At 47.2% G+C, this 20,047-nt stretch overlaps 1 protein-coding gene across 1 annotated transcript in view; it reads left to right on the forward strand.

Moving 5' to 3' along the window:
* The window catches only part of LOC137355639 (uncharacterized), a 94,292-nt gene extending 85,715 nt beyond the window's left edge, over positions 1-8,577 (forward strand). The window contains exons 4-6 of the mRNA XM_068021013.1: positions 5,539-5,613; positions 7,537-7,608; positions 8,408-8,577. Of these exons, the coding sequence (XP_067877114.1) occupies positions 5,539-5,613; positions 7,537-7,608; positions 8,408-8,577 (317 nt within the window). The remainder of the gene's footprint in view (positions 1-5,538; positions 5,614-7,536; positions 7,609-8,407) is intronic.
* Positions 8,578-20,047: the final 11,470 nt, after the last annotated feature.

The raw sequence follows: 20,047 nt of genomic DNA on the forward strand, positions 1-20,047 counted from the left end.
GTCCTAAACGGCTTATCCCTTATCCTTAGACTGTGACCCCTGGTCCTGGACTCCCCGGTCATTGGGAACATCCTTCCTGCATCTAGTCTGTCCAGTTCTGTTAGAATGCTGTAGGTTTCTATGAGATCCCCTCTCATTCTTCTAAACTCTAGCCAATACAAGCCAAATCGACCCAATCTCTCTTCATACGTCAGTCCTGCCATCCGAGCAATCAGTCTGGTGAAATTTCGCTGCACTCCCTCCATAGCAAGAACATCCTTCCTCAGATAAGGAGAGCAAAACTGCACACAATACTCCAGATGTGGTCTCAGCAAGGCCTTGTATAATTGCAGCAAGACATCCTTTCTCCTGTACGCGAATCCTCTCACTATGAAGGCCAACATACCATTTGCCTTCTGAACTGCCTGCTGCACCTGCATGCTTACATCAGGACAGTGTGGTCATACATCTCCTAGTCTTCCGTCCAATGGGCAGGATATTGCAAAAAGTGCATGCAGAGCATCTGGTCAGCAAAACAAACCTGGAGAGGGTCACCCTTAGACAGGCTGCTGAAGAAATCAGAGTATGAATGAGATGAGCTCCTGGAGTATTCATCTGCTCACTGTCTTCCCAGGAATGAACTACTCCTGCACTTAACAGGGGGAATAATATTTTTAAATAACTGACCGAAAGGAATGTCTTTTCAGTTTCGCATGTTTATATCCAGTGCAACATCTGATGAAGATAAGATATCCTGTGCCAGTGGGGCCCACAAAGAGGCTTGGATCCACCAGAATTTCGTGTTACTAATTTTTATGTCCTTTGTCCTCAGAGAATGTTCAATCCCCAGGTGGAAAGGTCAAGTAGACAGCCAATACTTTCTGACGTTTCCCATCTTCTTCTTTGGCCTCCTTGTCTCGAGAGACAATGGGTAAGCGCCTGGAGGTGGTCAGTGGTTTGTGAAGCAGCGCCTGGAGTGGCTATAAAGGCCAATTCTAGAGTGGCAGAGAATTAAGGAAACGTCTATCCTCGCCCCTTCTTCATATAGTGACAACCAGGAAGTGTTAAGACCCAGGGGACCCCAGGAGTTTGGTGGATGGCTTCTGCTGGAACAAAGGCTCTGACTGGGGGCCAACAGTAAAGCAAAACCACAGCTGAAAGTAGAATGATTGCTAGGCCCTGGGTCTTCCTCACTGCTGCTGGACAGTAGCAGTCCATAGACTCTATAGCCAGTTGCTAGATCTTTCTGCATTCCTTTTACTGCCAAGTTCTGGCTCTTCAAGCAGGTCTGCTCAATGGGGGACCCCTGGACAATGTTAATGGTTTGTTTGCTGGGATGAGATCGGCAGCTTTCCTTCCATTTCCGTTGCACAGTTATTGAATGCGGCGCGAAGTTTACAGACTGATTTCAAGATGGAACTTTCACAGATGAACCTCAACAGTGAGTGTGAGACAACAATCAGAAACACAGCCATGGCTTTGGTTCTCTAGATTCTCAGAAGCTCTAAACAGAGTCAACACAACGCAATCCTCTGTCGCTGTCTTCCTCTATGCTGTAAATTCTATGGTCCGAGTGCAGCATTGCAAAAAGATTCTATGGAGCAGACCCCAACGCACCACCTCTTCCAGTGAATGATGACCCATATGCTCCTGTAGTTGGTAACAGATGTACAAGCAGTGCTGCAGGTAGGCAGTCACACTAACTGGTTAAGGTTAATGCATGTGAGAGTTGTTCCTGGTCAAAGCTGGGTGTAGGACCTCAGTAACAATTACCAATTATATTGTTTACCTTTGCCCTTGATTAGCATCATCTTTTCAGCACTATCTGAGTGACATGTGGGGTGGGGGAGTGGGTGGGTGGGGGGGAGGGGATAGAATTTGCTGTGTAATTCTGGCTAGAACAGCAAATACCCAGAACAAAACAAGCAAACTTTGGGTTCAAGTGTGTCACTTTGCACTTGAATTTCCTCACTCTTTTATTCTTGTCCACTGATCCCTGTGCCTGAAAGTATCTTGGCTCATTATGATGGCCCCGTCCACAAAGTAAAGAGTTGGACACACAACTTCCCTGCAATTGGATAGTTCAACATCTAGTATGCAATTAAACCGAGAATTTTAAGCATAGCAGGAAAGAAAGAAATGTTTCTGGTGTTTTATCACTCTTTGTTTTTAAGCGATTCCTGTTGGCGCAACTTAATTTCTGCTCCACTCTGCCTGCTGTGCTGCGATGATAGTCCAATAGCATGAGTTTAATTTGACATTTAAAGAAGGGATGCATGCTGTATGTTCCACACTGTCCTCAGGCTCCGATTGTTTACACTGATTTCCGATTGTTTTGGCAGTCTTTACATTATCATGAAATTGGCAGGAAATTTAGGTGTAGATGTAGAGAACAGCAAAACAGGTGGACAAACTGGTGTAACTTCCCAATTCCTATTCCACAGGAAATTCCACCAATATTGACAAGGGCGGGTTGCATAGACCAGGGGTGGGGAGGAGGATGGTTTTAAATCCACGGCGTTTCTCCTTGCTGGGCTCCCCGCTGGAAGTCAGCCTGATTGGCAGGTTTGCCTTCCAGTCAGGCAGGGGGAAATCCAGAGAAAGTCACAGGAGCAGGAAGGGAGCCAGCTGTCATCACCCTGAAATCTCCGGCTTGCTTCATGTTTAGCAGGCTGAATCCTGGATATTGCCATTCCCTTGGTGATGCCTGCTGGAATGTTCCGCACATGCGTGGCCAAGGCTTCATAACATGAACACAGGAATTGCTAGTTGATTAAAGGCCACAGCCCATCTAGTTCACCTTCTGCCTTCCCAGTCGTGGCGTGATACAACAATAATGGAGATGTTGACAAACCACAGCAATCAATCTCTATCAATGAGTACACCACAGGCCCAGAGAAGGGGCAAGGAAAACTCCAGTAATGGAGACAAAAACGAAAAGTGCTGGAAATCCTCAGCAGGTCTGGGAAAATCTGCGGAAAGAGAAGCAAAAGTTAACATTTCAGGTCTGTGACCTTTCATCAGAACTGGCAAAGGTTAGATAAGAATTAGGTTTTAAGGAAGTGAAGGGGAGGTGGGGGAGAGAACAAAGGGGAAGGTGTTTGAGAGGGCAGGAGAGATTAAATAACAAAGTTGTCCTGGGACAAAGGCAAAGCGTGTGTTAATGCTTGTGGTGAAAGACAAAGCATTAGCAGAGAGAGTGTTAATAGCAGAATAATGAGCAGCTCTGACTACATGAAAAGCAGGCACATGGTTAAAAAATAAAATATTAAAAAAGGCCAGTCATGCTCTGAAATTATTGAACTCAACGTTCAGTCCACAAGGCTGTAGAGTGCCTAATCGAAAGATCAGGTGCTGCTCCTCAGCTTGTGTTGATGGTCACTGGAACACTGGAGCAGGTCAAAGACAGAAATGTTGGCATGAGAGCAGCGGGGAGTGTTGAAATGGCATTTTCAGGTTGGCAAACTGTAACTAGTGGAGTGCCACAGGGATCAGTGCTGGGGCCTCAACTATTTACAATCCATATTGATGACTTGGATGAAGGGACAGAGTGCATTGTACCCAAATTTACAGATGATACAAAGATAAGTAGGAAATCAAGTGGTGAGGAGGACACAAAGCATCTTCAAAGAGATATAAAGAGGTTAAGTGAGTGGGCAAACATTTGGCAGATGGAGTATAGTGAGGGAAACTGTGAGGTTGCCCACTTTGGTGGGAAGAGTACAAAAGCTGAATATTATTTAAATGTAGAGAGACTGCAGAATGCTGTGGTACAGAGGGATCTGGATGTCCTTGTACATGAATCACAAACTGTTAGCATGCAGGTACAGCAAGTAATTAGGAAGGCAAATGGAATGTTGGCATTTATTGCAAGGGGCATGGAGTATAAAATTAGGGAAGTCCTAGCTACTGTTAATGGTTAATTATGTTAAAGGTGAACAGCTGAAAGGCATTGCTCAATTAAGGATAATGAAGTGATTATAACAAGAACCTGCTGGAGACATGGATGGTTGGTGAGCCTCAGGTAAAAATGTGTAATGCTATACTCGTGAATAAACTGATTAGCCAGTAAAGGATTTGCATCTAGTTTCATTCTTCACTGTTTGGCTTGGATCCATTTAACAACTACAACTGTACAAGGCATTGGTGAGACTGCACCTAGAGTATTGTATATAGTTTTGGTCTCCTTATTTAAGGAGGGATTTACTTGCACTGGAAGCAGTTCATAGAAGGTTCCCTGGGCTGATTCCTAGGATGAATGGGTTGTCTTATGAGGAAAGGTTGAGCCTATACTCATTGGAGTTTAGAAGAATGAGAGGTGCTCTTATTGAAACATATAAGATCTGAGGAGGCTTCACAGGGTAAATGCTGAGAGGATGTTTCCCCTCGTGGGGGAATCTAGAACAAGGAGGCATAATTTCAAGTAAGGGGTCTCCCATTGAAGATGGAAATGAGGAGGAATTTTCTCTCTCAAAAGGTTGCTAATCTTTGGAAATCTCTTTCGCCAGAGAGCAGTGGAGGCTGGGTCATTAAATATATATTTTTTATGTGTTTGTGGGATGTGGGTGTTGCTGGCTAGGCCAGCATTTATTGCCCACCGCTAATTGCCCTTGAGAAGGTGGTGGTGAGTTGTCTACTTAAACTGCTGCAGTCCTTGGGGTGTAGGTACAGCAAAAATGCTGTTAACAAGGGAGTTCCAAGATCTTGACCCTGAAACAGTGAAGGAATGGTGACTATAGTTCCAAGTCAGGATGGTGTGTGGCTTGGAGGGGAACTTGCAGGTGGTGGTGTTACCATGCATCTGCTGCCCTTGCCCTTGGAGCTGGCAGAGGTCACAGGTTTGGAAGGTGCTGTCGAAGGAGCCTTGGTGATTTGCCACAGTGCATCTTGTTGATGTTATGCACTGCTGCTACTGTGTGTCAGTAGTGGAGGAAGTGAATGTTTAAAGTGGTGGATGGGGTGTCAATTAGGTGGCTGTTTTGTCCTGGATAGAATTGAGCATCTTGAGTGTGCTTGGAGCTGCACTCATCCAGGCAAGTGGAGAGTGTTCCATCACTCTCCTGACTTGTGCCTTATAGATGGTGGACAGGCTTTGGGGAGTCAGGAGGTGAGTTACTCGGCGCAGAATTCCCAGCCTCTGACTTGATCTTGTAACTGCAGCATTTATATGGCTGTTCCAGTTAAGTTTCTGGTCAATAGTAACAGCCCAGGGGGTTGATGTCGGTGATGGTAATGCTGTCAAATGTCATGGGGAGATGGTCCCCATATTGGTTCTCCCTTTTCTGTTATGTTCAATGAAGCTGCTGGGTATAAGAGACGACCCTGCAGGGTAAATGTGCTGGGATGCTTGCTCCCGTCAGGGGCCCTCTAGTGTTATACTAACAATGTTCCAATACAATACATATCATTCCTCACAGCCGAGTGCGGAACAATCTAATTATAGAGAGACGAGGTCCTGCAGCAGACACTCACACTGGCTGACTTCACGCTCTCCAATAATGAAGGCAGGAACAAAATGATAAAGTGGGGCCAGAGGTTTCTAATCTGTTTCCCTTTCAGTTACACAGCTGTTCAATGAAATCAGAAACTCGGAGGCTATTGTCAAGGTGGATCTAATATACGTGGAGAATAAACGTGAGTGTTAATGACAGGAAGAGCTCTCCATGTCTCCGTTTGAAACATTTCTTTCCCAGATTCTTTTCCCTTGATATTACAGAATTGAAACATGGACCTACCAAATGTAAGGGGTAATTTTTTTAAACTTGCACGGTGTGGGCATCAGTGACAAGCCAGCTTTTATTGCCCATCTCTAATGGCCCTTGAGAAGCTCGTGATGGACTCTCCTCCTCAACTGCTGAGTACACCCACACTGCTGTTAGGGAGGGAGTTCCAGGATTTTGACCCAGTAGATGAAAGAACAGCAATGTGGTCCCAAGTCAGGATGGTGTGTTACTTGGAAAGGAACTTGGAGTTAGTGGCAGCCTTCTGCCCTTGTCCTTCCATTGCTTCAGTATCTGAGAAGTTGCAAATGGTGCTGAATATTGTGCAATCATCAGCAAACATCCCCACTTCTACCTTATGATGGAGGGAGATCATTAATGAAGCAGCTGAAGATGGTTGGGTAAAGTATATTGCTCTGAAGATCATCTTTCATTGTATGACTCCAGCCAGTGGAGAGTTTTCCCTCTGGTTCCCATTGATTTCAGTTTTACTAGGGCTACCCGATGCCATACTTGGTCAAATGTTGCCTTGATGACCAGGGCAGTCACTGGCTGGTTTGGACTTGTCCTGCCTCTTGTGCACAGGACATACCTGGGCAATTTTCCACATTGCCGGGTAGATGCCAGTGTTGAAGCTGTACTGGAACAGCTTGGCTAGGGGCACGGCTAGTTCTGGAGCATAGGTTTGATATCCCATGCTTTGAGAGGGGAGGCACACTCACAGGCGGAGCAAGAACATGATAAGATTAAACCAGTGTCGGTCCAATTCTCCAACCCTGCTCCCTTAGAGTGATAGAATTATCCATCAGCTAAAAGCTGACATTAGATCATTAACTCACTAGTGTAGTTAATGCTCTGTGTTAACAACAACTCGTATTTATATATCGCCTTTAATGTAATAAAACATCCCAAGGTGTTCCACAGGAGAGTTATCCAAAAAAATTGATACGAGCCACATAAGAAGATATTAGGACAGATGCCCAAAAGCTTGGTCAAAGAGGTAGGTTTTAGTGAGCGTCTTAAAGGAGGAGCAAGAGATGGAGGTGCAGAGAGGTTAAGGGATGGAATTCCAAAGCTTAGGACCTAGGCACAGCTGTTAATGGAGCAATTAAAGTAGGAGATGCACAAGAGGCTAGAACTGGATGAGGTTACAGAGATAGGGAGGGTTGTAGGGCTGGAGGAGGTTACAGAGATAGGGAGGGTTGTAGGGCTGGAGGAGGTTACAGAGATAGGGAGGGTTGTAGGGCTGGAGGAGGTTACAGAGATAGGGAGGGTTGTAGGGCTGGAGGTGGTTACAGAGATAGGGAGGGTTGTAGGGCTGGAGGAGGCTACAGAGATGGGGAGGAACAAGGGCATGGAGATTTTGAGAAGAATTTTAAAATTGAGGCATTACCGGACCAGGAGTCAGTAGGTTAGCAAGCACGGAGGGGTGATGGGTGAACTGGACTTGGTACGAACTAAGGTATGGGCAGCAGAGTTTTGGATGACCTGAAGCTTATGGAGGGTGGAAGCTGGGAGGCCGACCAGGAGTCCATTGGAAGAGTCAAGACTGGAGGTAACAAAGGGTGACTGTTTCAGCAGCAGATAGAGTGAGGTTAGGGCAGCAAAGAGTGATGTTACTGAAGTGGTAGTAGGCAGTCTTGGTGATGGAGAGGATATGTGTCTGGAAGCTCAGCTCAGGGTCAAGTGGGACATCAAGTTTGCAAAAGGCCTGGTTCACCCTCAGAACTTGTCCTATTATTAATCACCGGAAGCACGCTATACCGTATATGTTACCATTTCCCCAATGGTGAAGTGATGCTGCATTACTAAATCTAATGTATGGTTTCACTCCCAGTTACTCGGATGTCGGAGGAAGCGAGAGGCTCACACGCTGATTTCAGGATGAAGCTTTCACAGTTGAATAACAGTAAGTGACTAGTAGACCTAGACATGTTATGTTCCTTTAAGTTAAGCATGCTCTGTGTTTTTAATAGGGTCGAATGCTGCTCCACAGATTCACCCTGACACATCCTGTGCTCCTCCTAATATCTGTCTCAGTGCAACATTGCCAGACACAAGTAAACACTTCATCCACACTGCATACATCAGGGGGTGAGGGGTCCTCAATGGGGATTGAAATAGGGAGTAAATGATTAAACCTATGTTTGGATGGGGAGGGACGTCATGTGGTCCAGGGTGAGCTGTCACCAAGGATGCAACTCCTGATAAGAAACATTTTAACTCACGGGTCCATTTTCTTAATTGGTTGATAGTGACATCTTCCAATCCCAATCAGATCATTTGAGAGATGCATTTGGGTGCTACATGAACCAATGAGATCATTCGGAAGGCAGAGTCAACCAGGAGCAATCCAGTTTGACAAGCCAGACTGAAGGCTACTGGACTTATCAAAGTTGGTGAGGGGCACTGATTGTGCATTGATGCTCTCATGTTTATCCATGTCAATGGAAGGCCCTCAAATGCTGGGAAATTGCCATAAGCAACTCATGATGTCGACGGCAGGATTAGAACCAGCAGTTGGGTTTTATTTTCACCCATAGTTTGTTGTACATGGACTCGAAGCCAAATATTTAAACTGCGCTGACAGTTTCTGAGATTCAAAGTTGCAGATGCATTTGTTTAGTGTTAATTTACAAAGCAGTTTAACAAAAGCACACGATAACAGCTAAAATCCAGCCTTTAAATGCTTTTTGTTTTCTTTTAAGGAACGTTTGGCTCAAATTCAGCTTGTTGTCCTGTGTGGAGATTTATGGCGGGACAAATTTCACTCCCCAAGGAAGCTTATTTCTGCATCCAAATTTCAACCAGACTGTCAGGGAATGTGAAATCAGAAAGTTACCCTTGTTCTGAGATGACAGTATATCTCCTGATGTGACTGCTTTACTTGGCTTTATTCGAATCACAGCATTGCCAGGGTTGGAAATAAACGAGAGAGCAGGACAGGAATGATTATGAGCTTTACTTAATTTAAAACAAAAGTGTCACTGAAATTTGCCCTCAATGCTGGAAAATGAGGTGTTGGAAATTGAACTCTCGGGATTTCACCCATCGCCCATTAAATAAAGTTCATGTCTTCAGCAGTCACATCTGCGCCCCACCCCCTCAGTAATTTCTAAACCCTCCACTGCTGCAGACTCACTTCTTGTGTACTGTGATAGAACTGACCAAAATCATGAGGGCAAACCTTCAGTTATTTAAAAAAAAAACCATGTCCCGCTGCACTTGCAGTCTAATTTCTTGTCTTCACAAGTCAGGAGGTATACATTCCAGGCTGTTTTGGAACAGCCAAGCATGTTCACACATTATCAGTTTATGCTCACGAATGAGAAAAGATCATTTCTGGCCATCAAACTCTTCCTTCATTGTGGACTTTGTCTGATTATTCTGAGCAAAAACTCTTGGAAGTGTAGGGAGCCCCCCCCCCCCCCCCCCCCCATTGCAGCACTCTCACTCTGAACATATGTTTAGTAACTAATTTTAGCAAATGGTTCGGCATGTAAAAAATTGCAGCAGCCAATCAGGAGAACCTCCACGGATATCTTTTGCACCCACCTGAGCAGGTAGATAGCGCTTCAGCTTAATGTCTCATTTAAGAACATAAGAAATAGGAGCAGTAGGCCATTCGGCCCCTCGAACATGGTCGGCCATTTTTCATCATGGTTGCTCTTCTGCTTCAGCTCCACTTCCACACCCTATCCCCCTAATCCCTTGATTCCCTTAGTGACCGAAAACCTAACGCTGTCAGTCTTCAATATACTGAAAGACTGAGCATCCACCACTGTCACTCCAAGAAATTTTTCCTCATCTCTGTCCTAAATGGCCGACCCTTATACTGAGACTGTGACCTCCAGTTCTAGCCTCTCCAGCCGGGGAAACAGCCTCTCAGCGTTGACCCCGTCAAACCCTCGAAGAATTTTATATGTTTCAGTGAGATTACTGAAACGTATAAAAGGACAGCACCTCTGACAACACCGTACTCCCACCGTGCCGCACTGGAGCATCAACCTGGATTGTCCTGTTAAATCGTGGAGTGGCTCTTGAACCAAAACGCCCTCACAGAGGGGTGAGAGTGTGATTCCTGTTTACTGTTTGGAGATAAATCCATTATTGCCAGTATTACGAAACTTCCCAAAAATATATCCAAGGACGAATATATTTTGCCCAGTTTCCATTTCAGACACAGGGATGTTCGGTGAGCTAAGAAGCTCATACAATGATTTTAGGATGGATCTGCCGCAGATAAAGCATGAGGGTCAGGTGTAGTTCCGTCCTGTCTGGCGGAAAGATCTCACCTGGAGTCTCAATCAGCTTGAAATAACCTGAGCCAACATTATTTCTGTACGTGAGCTGCTAGTCTGGGTGACTCCAGTGGGAACATTGACTGACCCTGACATGTTGGGAGGCACAATTCCTGGAGAAGCCTCCTGGGCACAAGGTGGCATAACAGGGGCTAGGGCAGAGGTTGGAGATTCCTCAGTGTTGCCCCTGGGGACAGTTTAGTGAGCTCTTCCAGCAGGACCCACTGGCTGTACAGTTGTGCAGACAAGAGTCGTAGAATCATGGAATTGAACAACACAGTGTTCTGGTGTTCGTTCTTTCAGTGGGCAGCACAGTGGCGCAGTGGTTAGCACTGCAGCCTCACAGCTCCAGTGACCTGGGTTTGGTTCTGGTTATTGCCTGTGCAGAGTTTGCAAGTTCTCCCTGTGACCACGTGGGTTTTCGTCGGGTGCTCTGGTTTCCTCCCACAGCCAAAGACTTGCAGGTTGATAGGTAAATTGGCCATGGTAAATTGCCCCGAGTGTAGGTAGGAGAATGGTGGGGATGTGGTAGGGAATATGGGATTAATGTAGGATTAGTATAAAGGGGTGGTTGTTGGTCGGCACAGACTCTGTGGGCTGAAGGGCCTGTTTCAGTGCTGTATCTCTAAACCAAACAGAAGGAGGCCATTTGGCCCATTGAGCCTGCACTGGCTCTTTCATACAGCAATCCAGTTAGTCTCTTTCCCCACAGTTAAACTGACCCGGACTGCAATTATATGGACTGACTGTCCTTTTCTCTCAGCCTATCAGCAGTTATCACGCTTTATCTCCCCACTGCCAATCAGCTAGATGGTCAGATCTCCCAGTGAGATCTTCACGTCGCCAAGTAAACTCCATTATGCTAACAGGCATCACTTGCCCGCTCCCAGATTGACCTTAGACCCTTGGCCAGTGTCCTGACCAAACAATCTTGCCCCCTGCCAACCTCCCCCCACCAAATGCGATCGGCGAGCTGCTTCTGGGGCTGCGACCCCCATGTCCCCTCCTTCCCATTCCTCAGGCCCGATCTCAGTGAGCTGATGGATCGATTTGCCACAGTGCTATGTGGCCCTGATTACGTTTGTCCAGCCTGCACTTCAGTTCTAGCCAGTTTCCAGGCCCTGGTTTATGATATCACAAGCAGCCATTCCTTTGAGGGAATGACCTTGAAATACAGACCATAATAATCACCTCCTATTTAGCCCTGTTTAATGTTGGGGTATATGGGTTAACCTGTTACAAACTTGGCTATAGGGAGAGGGGAACCGATCAGTATCCCGAGCAGCAGCATAAGGGCCGAGGCACTGAATGTGCAGAACTGCCCGCGTGCCAAACCATGGGAAATTAAGGGCAGCCGCTCGCAATTCACCAAAATTCACAGCGCATAGGCGAGGTGTCTTTGGGACTTCAGCCCTGTTACATGCAGTAGATCTCAGTGCACCCTGAGTAATGTATAACTACACCCAACAAAATATTCCACCACAGCTATCATTATCCACCTACGCCATACAGGAAATGCATTTGGGGAAGGCAAGCAAAGCGAAGGAATACACATAAACGGGAGGATATTGAGAGGGGTAAAAGAAGTGGAGTGCATGTCCACAGGTCCCTGAAGGTGGCAGAACAGGTAGATAGAGGTGAAGAAGGCATATGGAATGTTTTCCTTTATTGGCCGAGGTATAGAATACAAAAGCGGGGATGTAATGCTGGAACTGTATAAAGTGCTGGTTAAGCCACAGCTGGAGTATTGTGTACATTTCTAGTCACCACATTACAGGAAGGACATAATTGCTCTGGAGAGAGTACAGAGGAGGTTTACAAGAATGTTGCCAGGGCTTGAAAGTTGCAGCTATGAGGAAAGATTGGATCGGCTATGGTTGTTTTCCTTAGAACAGAGGAGGCTGAGGGTTGACTTAATTGAGGTGTACACAATTATGAGGGGCCTAGATAGAGTAGACAGGACGAACCTGTTTCCCCTAGCGGAGAGGTCAATTATCGGGGGCACAGATTTAAGGTGATTGTTAGAAGGCTTCGAGGGGACTCGAGGAAAAACATTTTCACCCAGAGGGTGGTGGGTGTCTGGAGAAGTGCACCCACAGTGCTGTTAGGAAGGGAGTTCCAGGATTTTGACCCAGCGACAGTGAAGGAACGGCGATATAGTTCCAAGTCAGGATGGTGTGTGACCTTTTTTGAGTGTTGTTGAAGCTGCACCCATCCAGGCAAGTGGAGAGTATTCCATCACACTCCTGACCTGTGCCTTGTAGATGGTCGACAGGCTTTGGGGAGTCAGGAGGTGAGTTACTCGCCTCAGGATTCCTAGCCTCTGACCTGCTCTTGTAGCCATGGTATTTATATGGCTACACCAGTTCAGTTTCTGGTCAATGGTAGCCCCTAGAATGTTGATAGTGGGGGATTCAGCGATGGTAATGCTGTTGAATGTCAAGGGGAGATGGTTAGATTCTCCCTTGTTGGAGATGGTCATTGCCTGGCACTTGTGTGGCGCGAATGTTACTTGCCACTTATCAGCCCAAGCCTGGATATTGTTCAGGTCTTGCTGCATTTCTAACATGGACTGCTTCAGTATTTGAGGAGTCACGAATGGCGCTGAACATTGTGCAATCATCAGCGAACATCCCCACTGCTGACCTTATGATTGAAGGAAGGCCATTGATGAAGCAGCTGAAGATGGTTGGGCCCAGGACACTATCCTGAGGAACTCCTGCAGCGATGTCCTGGAGCTCAGATGATTGACCTCCAACAACCACAACCATCTTCCTTTGCGCTAGGTATGACTCCAGCCAGCGGAGGGTTTCCCCCCTGATTCCCATTGACCTCAGTTTTGCGAGGGCTCGTTGATGCCATACTCAGTCAAATGCTGCCTTGATGTCAAGGGCAGTCACTCTCACCTAAATACAAATAGAGAAGGCAGGTTGGAACAGATAGACAGAGCTTGAAGACTGAACTGAGGGAAGGGTCCACAGGAAGTAGGAGCATTGATTTTAGCATTGTGAGGACCCAGCAAGGAAAGAGTGTCTGGGACGGAAGAAATCCAACCCAGAGGAACTGGGGGAGGAAAGCTCAGGATGGCAATAATCTAAGTAGGATCAATAAAACTGTTGTTGTGACGCGCAATGCCAAGCATGAGGGAATCGTTACCCCTTTTCCTTTGTGCCAACTAAATAAACTGATGCACATTGTTCGAAACGGTGGAGCTGCTCCCTTATCCCACAAGTTCAGGTCACATTGGCAGCTCTTTGGAATTTCTTGGCTTTGTATCTGTTCACTCCATCCTTTCAGCCAGTTGTTTTGAATGTCACTTATGACACATGACTCTTGTGCAATGGTGCTGATTTTATCTGTAAACTGTAAATCAGGCTCAGAGTCTTCCTCCCACATTGACACAACATGATGTTTATTCCAGATGTTTAAAAACGGCCATAATTCTGGTAAACTTGGAGTACAGTGTGACATTAGTTCCCATCTAACAATGTTTCATTGCCAATGTATGGCCTGAAATCCATGTGTGGAGGGCTGGGAGATGGTGTGTGAGGGACAGATAGACTGTACAACTAGAGGTGAGAATGAATTACTAATATTAACTAACACAGCAGGGTGCAGCTGAAGACAAATGGGACATGGGCAAAGACCCTCGCAGCGAGAGTTGGAGAGAGAGACCCTCGCAGCGAGAGTTGGAGAGAGAGACCCTCGCAGCGAGAGTTGGAGAGAGAGACCCTCGCAGCGAGAGTTGGAGAGAGAGACCCTCGCAGCGAGAGTTGGAGAGAGAGACCCTCGCAGCGAGAGACCCTCGAAGCAAGAGAGAGAGAGAGAGAGAGAGACCCTTGCAGCGAGAGAGAGACCCTCACAACGAGAGACCCTCGAAGCAAGAGAGAGACCCTCGCAGCGAGCGAGAGAGAGAGACCCTCGCAGCGAGCGAGAGAGAGAGAGACCCTCGCAGCGAGCGAGAGAGAGAGAGACCCTCGCAGCGAGCGAGAGAGAGAGAGACCCTCGCAGCGAGCGAGAGAGAGAGAGAGAGAGAGCAAGAGAGAGAGAGAGACCCTCGCAGCGAGAGAGAGAGAGACCATCCCCACTGCTGAACTTATGATTGAAGGAAGGTCATTGATGAAGCAGCTGAAGATGGTTGGGCCCAGGACACTACCCTGAGGAATTCCTGCAGTGATGTCTTGGAGCTCAGATGATTGACCTCCAACAATCACAGCCGTCTTCCTTAGCACTAGGTATGACTCCAACCAGTGGAGGGTTTTCCCCCTGATTCCCATTGACCTCAGTTTTGCGAGGGCTCCTTGATGCCATACTTGGTCAAATGCTGCCTTGATGTGAAGGGCAGTCACTCTCACCTCACCTCCTGAGTTCAGCTCTTTTGTCCATGTTTGAACCAAGGCTGTAATGAGGTCAGGAGCTGAGTGGCCCTGGCAGAACCCAAACTGAGCGTCACTGAGCAGGTTATTGCTAAGCAAGTGTCGCTTGATGGCACTGTTGATGACAGTGTTGATGGCACCTTCTATCACTTTACTGACGATTGAGAGTAGGCTGATGGGGCGGTAATTGGCCTGGTTGGACTTAGAATTAGAATTAGAATTAGAATATTACAGCGCAGTACAGGCCCTTCGGCCCTCGATGTTGCGCCGATCATCTGACCTACACTATTCCATTTACATCCATATGTCTATCCAATGACCACTTAAATGCCCTTAAAGTTGGCGAGTCTACTACTGTTGCAGGCAGGGCGTTCCACGCCCCTACTACTCTCTGCGTAAAGAAACTACCTCTGACATCTGTCCTATATCTTTCACCCCTCAACTTAAAGCTATGTCCCCTCGTGTTTGCCATCCTCATCCGAGGAAAAAGACTCTCACTATCCACCCTATCTAACCCTCTGATTATCTTGTATGTCTCTATTAAGTCACCTCTCCTCCTCCTTCTCTCTAACGAAAACAACCCCAAGTCCCTCAGCCTTTCCTCGTAAGACCTTCCTTCCATACCAGGCAACATCCTAGTAAATCTCCTCTGCACCCTTTCCAAAGCTTCGACATCCTTCCTATAATGCGGTGACCAGAACTGCACGCAATACTCCAGGTGCGGCCTCACCAGAGTTTTGTACAGCTGCATCATGACCCCGTGGCTCTGAAACTCGATCCCCCTACTAATAAAGGCTAACACACCATATGCCTTCTTAACAGCCCTATTAACCTGGGTAGCAACTTTCAGGGATTTATGTACCTGGATACCAAGATCTCTCTGCTCATCTACACTACCAAGAATCTTCCCATTAGCCCAGTACTCTGCATTGCTGTTACTCCTTCCAAAGTGAATCACCTCACACTTCTCCGCATTAAACTCCATTTGCCATCTCTCAGCCCAGCTCTGCAGCCTATCTATGTCCCTCTGTACCCTACAACACCCTTCGACACTATCCACAACTCCACCGACCTTCGTGTCATCCGCAAATTTACTAACCCACCCTTCTACACCCTCATCCAGGTCGTTTATAAAAATGACAAACAGCAGTGGCCCCAAAACAGAACCTTGCGGTACACCACTAGTAACTAAACTCCAGGATGAACATTTGCCATCAACCACCACCCTCTGTCTTCTTTCAGCTAGCCAATTTCTGATCCAAAGCTCTAAATCACCTTCAACCCCATACTTGCGTATTTTCTGCAATAGCCTACCGTGGGGAACCTTATCAAACGCCTTACTGAAATCCATATACACCACATCCACGGCTTTACCCTCATCCACCTGTTTGGTCACCTTCTCGAAAAACTCAATAAGGTTTGTGAGGCACGACCTACCTTTCACAAAACCGTGCTGACTATCGCAAATGAACTTATTCTTTTCAAGATGATTATAAATCCTGTCTCTTATAACCTTTTCCAACATTTTACCCACAACCGAAGTAAGGCTCACAGGTCTATAATTACCAGGGCTGTCTCTACTCCCCTTCTTGAACAAGGGGACAACATTTGCTATCCTCCAGTCCTCCGGCACTACTCCTGTCGACAATGACGACTTGAAGATCAACAACAACGGCTCTGCAATCTCCTCCCTGGCTTCCCAGAGAATCCTAGGATAAATCCCATCTGGCCCAGGGGACTTATCTATTTTCACTCTTTCCAAAATTGCTAACACCTCCTCCTTGTGAATCTCAATCCCATCTAGCCTAGTAGGCTGTATCTCAGTAATCTCCTCGGCAACATTTTCTTTCTCTACTGTAAATACTGACGAAAAATATTCATTTAACGCTTCCCCTATCTCCTCTGATTCCGCACACAACTTCCCACTACTATCCTTGATTGGCCCTGTTCTAACTCTTATCATTCGTTTATTCCTGATATACCTATAGAAAGCCTTAGGGTTTTCTTTGATCCTATCCGCCAATGACTTCTCGTGTCCTCTCCTTGCTCTTCTTAGCCCTCCCTTTAGATCCTTCCTGGCTAGCTTGTAACTCTCAAGCGCCCTAACTGAGCCTTCACGTCTCATCCTAACATAAGCCGCCCTCTTCCTCTTGACAAGCGCTTCAACTTCTTGAGTAAACCACGGCTCCCTTGCTCGACAACTTCCTCCCTGCCTGACAGGTACATACTTATCAAGGACACGCATTAGCTGCTCCTTGAATAAGCTCCACATTTCGTTTGTGCCCATCCCCTGCAGTTTCCTTCCCCATCCTACACATCCTAAATCTTGCCTAATCGCGTCATAATTTCCTTTCCCCCAGCTATAATTCTTGCCCTGTGGTATATACCTGTCCCTGCCCATCGCTAAGGTAAACCTAACCGAATTGTGATCACTATCGCCAAAGTGCTCACCTACATCTAAATCGAACACCTGGCCGGGTTCATTACCCAGTACCAAATCCAATGTGGCATCGCCCCTGGTTGGCCTGTCCACATACTGTGTCAGAAAACCCTCCTGCACACACTGGACAAAAACAGACCCATCTAAAGTACTCGAACTATAGTATTTCCAGTCAATATTTGGAAAGTTAAAGTCCCCCATAACCACTACCCTGTTACTCTCGCTCCTGTCGAGAATCATCTTCGCTATCCTTTCCTCTACATCTCTGGAACTATTCGGAGGTCTATAGAAAACTCCCAACAGGGTGACCTCTCCTCTCCTGTTTCTAACCTCGGCCCATACTACCTCAGTAGACGAGTCCTCAAACGTCCTTTCTGCCGCTGTAATACTTTCCTTGATTAACAATGCCACACCCCCCCCTCTTTTACCCTCTTCTCTGTTCTTTCTGAAACATCTAAATCCCGGAACCTGCAACATCCATTCCTGCCCCTGCTCTACCCATGTCTCCGAAATGGCCACAACATCAGGATCCCAGGTACCAACCCATGCTGCAAGCTCACCCACCTTATTCCGGATGCTCCTGGCGTTGAAGTAGACACACTTTAAACCAAGTTCCTGCTTGCCAGTGCCCTCTTGCGTCCCTGTAACCTTATCCCCTACCTCACTACTCTCAACAGCCTGTACACTGGCACTGCAATTTAGGTTCCCATTCCCCTGCTGATTTAGTTTAAACCCCCCAGAAGAGCACTAACAAATCTCCCCCCCAGGATATTGGTACCCCTCTGGTTCAGGTGAAGACCATCCTGTTTGTAGAGGTCCCACCTACCCCAGAAAGAGCCCCAATTATCCAGGAAACCAAAACCCTCCCTCCTACACCATCCCTGCAGCCACGTGTTCAACTCCTCTCTCTCCCTATTCCTCTCTTCGCTAGCACGTGGCACAGGCAACAACCCAGAGATAACAACTCTGGTTGTTCTTGCTCTAAGCTTCCACCCTAGCTCCCTGAATTTCTGCCTTAAATCCCCATCTCTCTTCCTACCTATGTCGTTGGTGCCTATGTGGACCACGACTTGGGGGTGCTCCCCCTCCCCTTTAAGGATCCCAAAAACACGATCGGAGACATCTCGTACCCTGGCACCTGGGAGGCAACACACCAACCGTGAGTCTCTCTCGTTCCCACAGAACCTCCTATCTGTTCCCCTAACTATGGAGTCCCCAATGACTAATGCTCTGCTCCTCTTCCCTTTTCCCTTCTGAGCAACAGGGACAGACTCTGTGCCAGAGACCTGTACCCCATTGCTTACCCCTGGTAAGTCGTCCCCCCCAACAGTATCCAAAACGGTATACCTGTTGTTGAGGGAAACGGCCACAGGGGATCCCTGCACTGCCTGCTGGTTCCCTTTCCTTCCCCTGACGGTAACCCATCTACCTACTTCTTTTACCTGAGGTGTGACTGCCTCCCTATAACTCCTGTCAATAATCCCCTCCGCCTCCCGAATGATCCGAAGTTCATCCAGCTCCAGCTCCAGTTCCCTAACGCGGTCTGCGAGGAGCTGGAGTTGGGTGCACTTCCCGCAGATGCAGTCAGCAGGGACACTCTTGGCGACCCCTACCTCCCACATTCTGCAGGAGGAACATACAACTGCCTTTACCTCCATTCCCACTATTCTAGATTCCCAATAAATCTACTGAAAAACCAATCGAAAAAAAAAGTCAAAACTTGTTCGCTTAGCAATCCGACGGACTGAAGTTTTAAATAAAAAGCTTACCTTATCAACACCCTAGAGTCCTTTTTTTTTGGTTAGAGGAGGAGGGTGGGTGGGAGACACTACACGTGTAGTGTCTCGGGTACTGCCACTGCCCAAATAAATAGTTTTCCCCTACCCAGCAGTCCCCGGTCCTCCGAAACAAAAAAGGGATTAACTTGTAACTTACTGAAATTGACCGCTCAGCTGAAAGTCCGCTCCGCACCCCGTTCTATCAAGGCTGCTCCTCGCAAAAGACAAAGCATTTTGTGTACAGGACATACCTGTGAAATTTTCCACATTGCAGGGTAGATGCCAGCGTTGTAGCTGTACTGGAACAGCTTGGCTAGGGGCACAGCAAGTTCAGGAGCACAGGTCTTCAGTACTATTGCCGGAATATTGTCAGGGCCCATAGCCTTTGCAGTATCCAGTGCCTTCAGTCGTTTCTTGATATCACGCAGAGTGAATCGAATTGGCTGAAGTCTGGCATCTGTGATGCTGGGGACTTCAGGAGGAGGCCGAGATGGATCATCAACTCGGCACTTCTGGCTGAAGATTGTTGCAAATGCTTCAGCCTTATCTTTTGCACTGATGTGCTGGGCTCCCCCATCATGGATGATGGGGATATTTGTGGAGCCACCTCCTCCAGTTAGTTGTTTAATTGTCCACCACCATTCACGGCTGGATGTGGCAGGACTGCAGAGCTTAGATCTGATCTATTGTTTATGGGATCGCTTAGCTCTGTCTATCGCATGCTGCTTACGCAGTTTGGCACGCAGATAGTCCTGTGTTGTAGCTTCACCAGGTTGACACCTCATTTTGAGGTATGCCTGGTGCTGCTCCTGGCATGCCCTCCTACACTCTTCATTGAACCAGGGTTGGTCTCCTGGCTTGATGGTAATGGTAGAGTGGGAAATATGCCGGGCCATGTGGTTACAGATTGTGGTTGAATACAATTCTGCTGCTGCTGATGGCCCACACTGCCTCATGGATGCCCAGTTTTGCATTGCTAGATCTGTTTGAAATCTATCCCATTTAGCACGGTGGTAGTGCCACACAACACAATGGAGGGTATCCTCAATGTAAAGGCAGGACTTCGTCTCCAAGGACTGTGCGGTGGTCACTCCTACCAATACAGTCATGGACAGAAGCCTCTGCAACAGGCAGATTGGTGAGGATGAGGTCAAGTATGTTTTTCCCTCGTGTTGGTTCCCCCACCACCTGCCGCAGACCCAGTCTAGCAGCTATGTCCTTTAGAACTCGGCCAGCTCGGTCAGTAGTAGTGCTACCGAGCCACTCTTGGTGATGGACATTGAAGTTCCCCCCACCCAGGGTACATTCTGTGCCCTCACCAACCGCAGTGCTTCCTCGAAGTGCTGTTCAACATGGAGGAGTACTGACTCATCAGCTGAGGGAGGGCAGTAGGTGGTAATCAGCAGGAGGTTTCCTTGTCCATGTTTGACCTGATGCCATGAGACTTCATGGG

The sequence above is a fragment of the Heterodontus francisci genome, chromosome 43 (genome assembly GCF_036365525.1).
Source record: "Heterodontus francisci isolate sHetFra1 chromosome 43, sHetFra1.hap1, whole genome shotgun sequence".
Lineage (NCBI taxonomy): Eukaryota > Metazoa > Chordata > Chondrichthyes > Heterodontiformes > Heterodontidae > Heterodontus > Heterodontus francisci.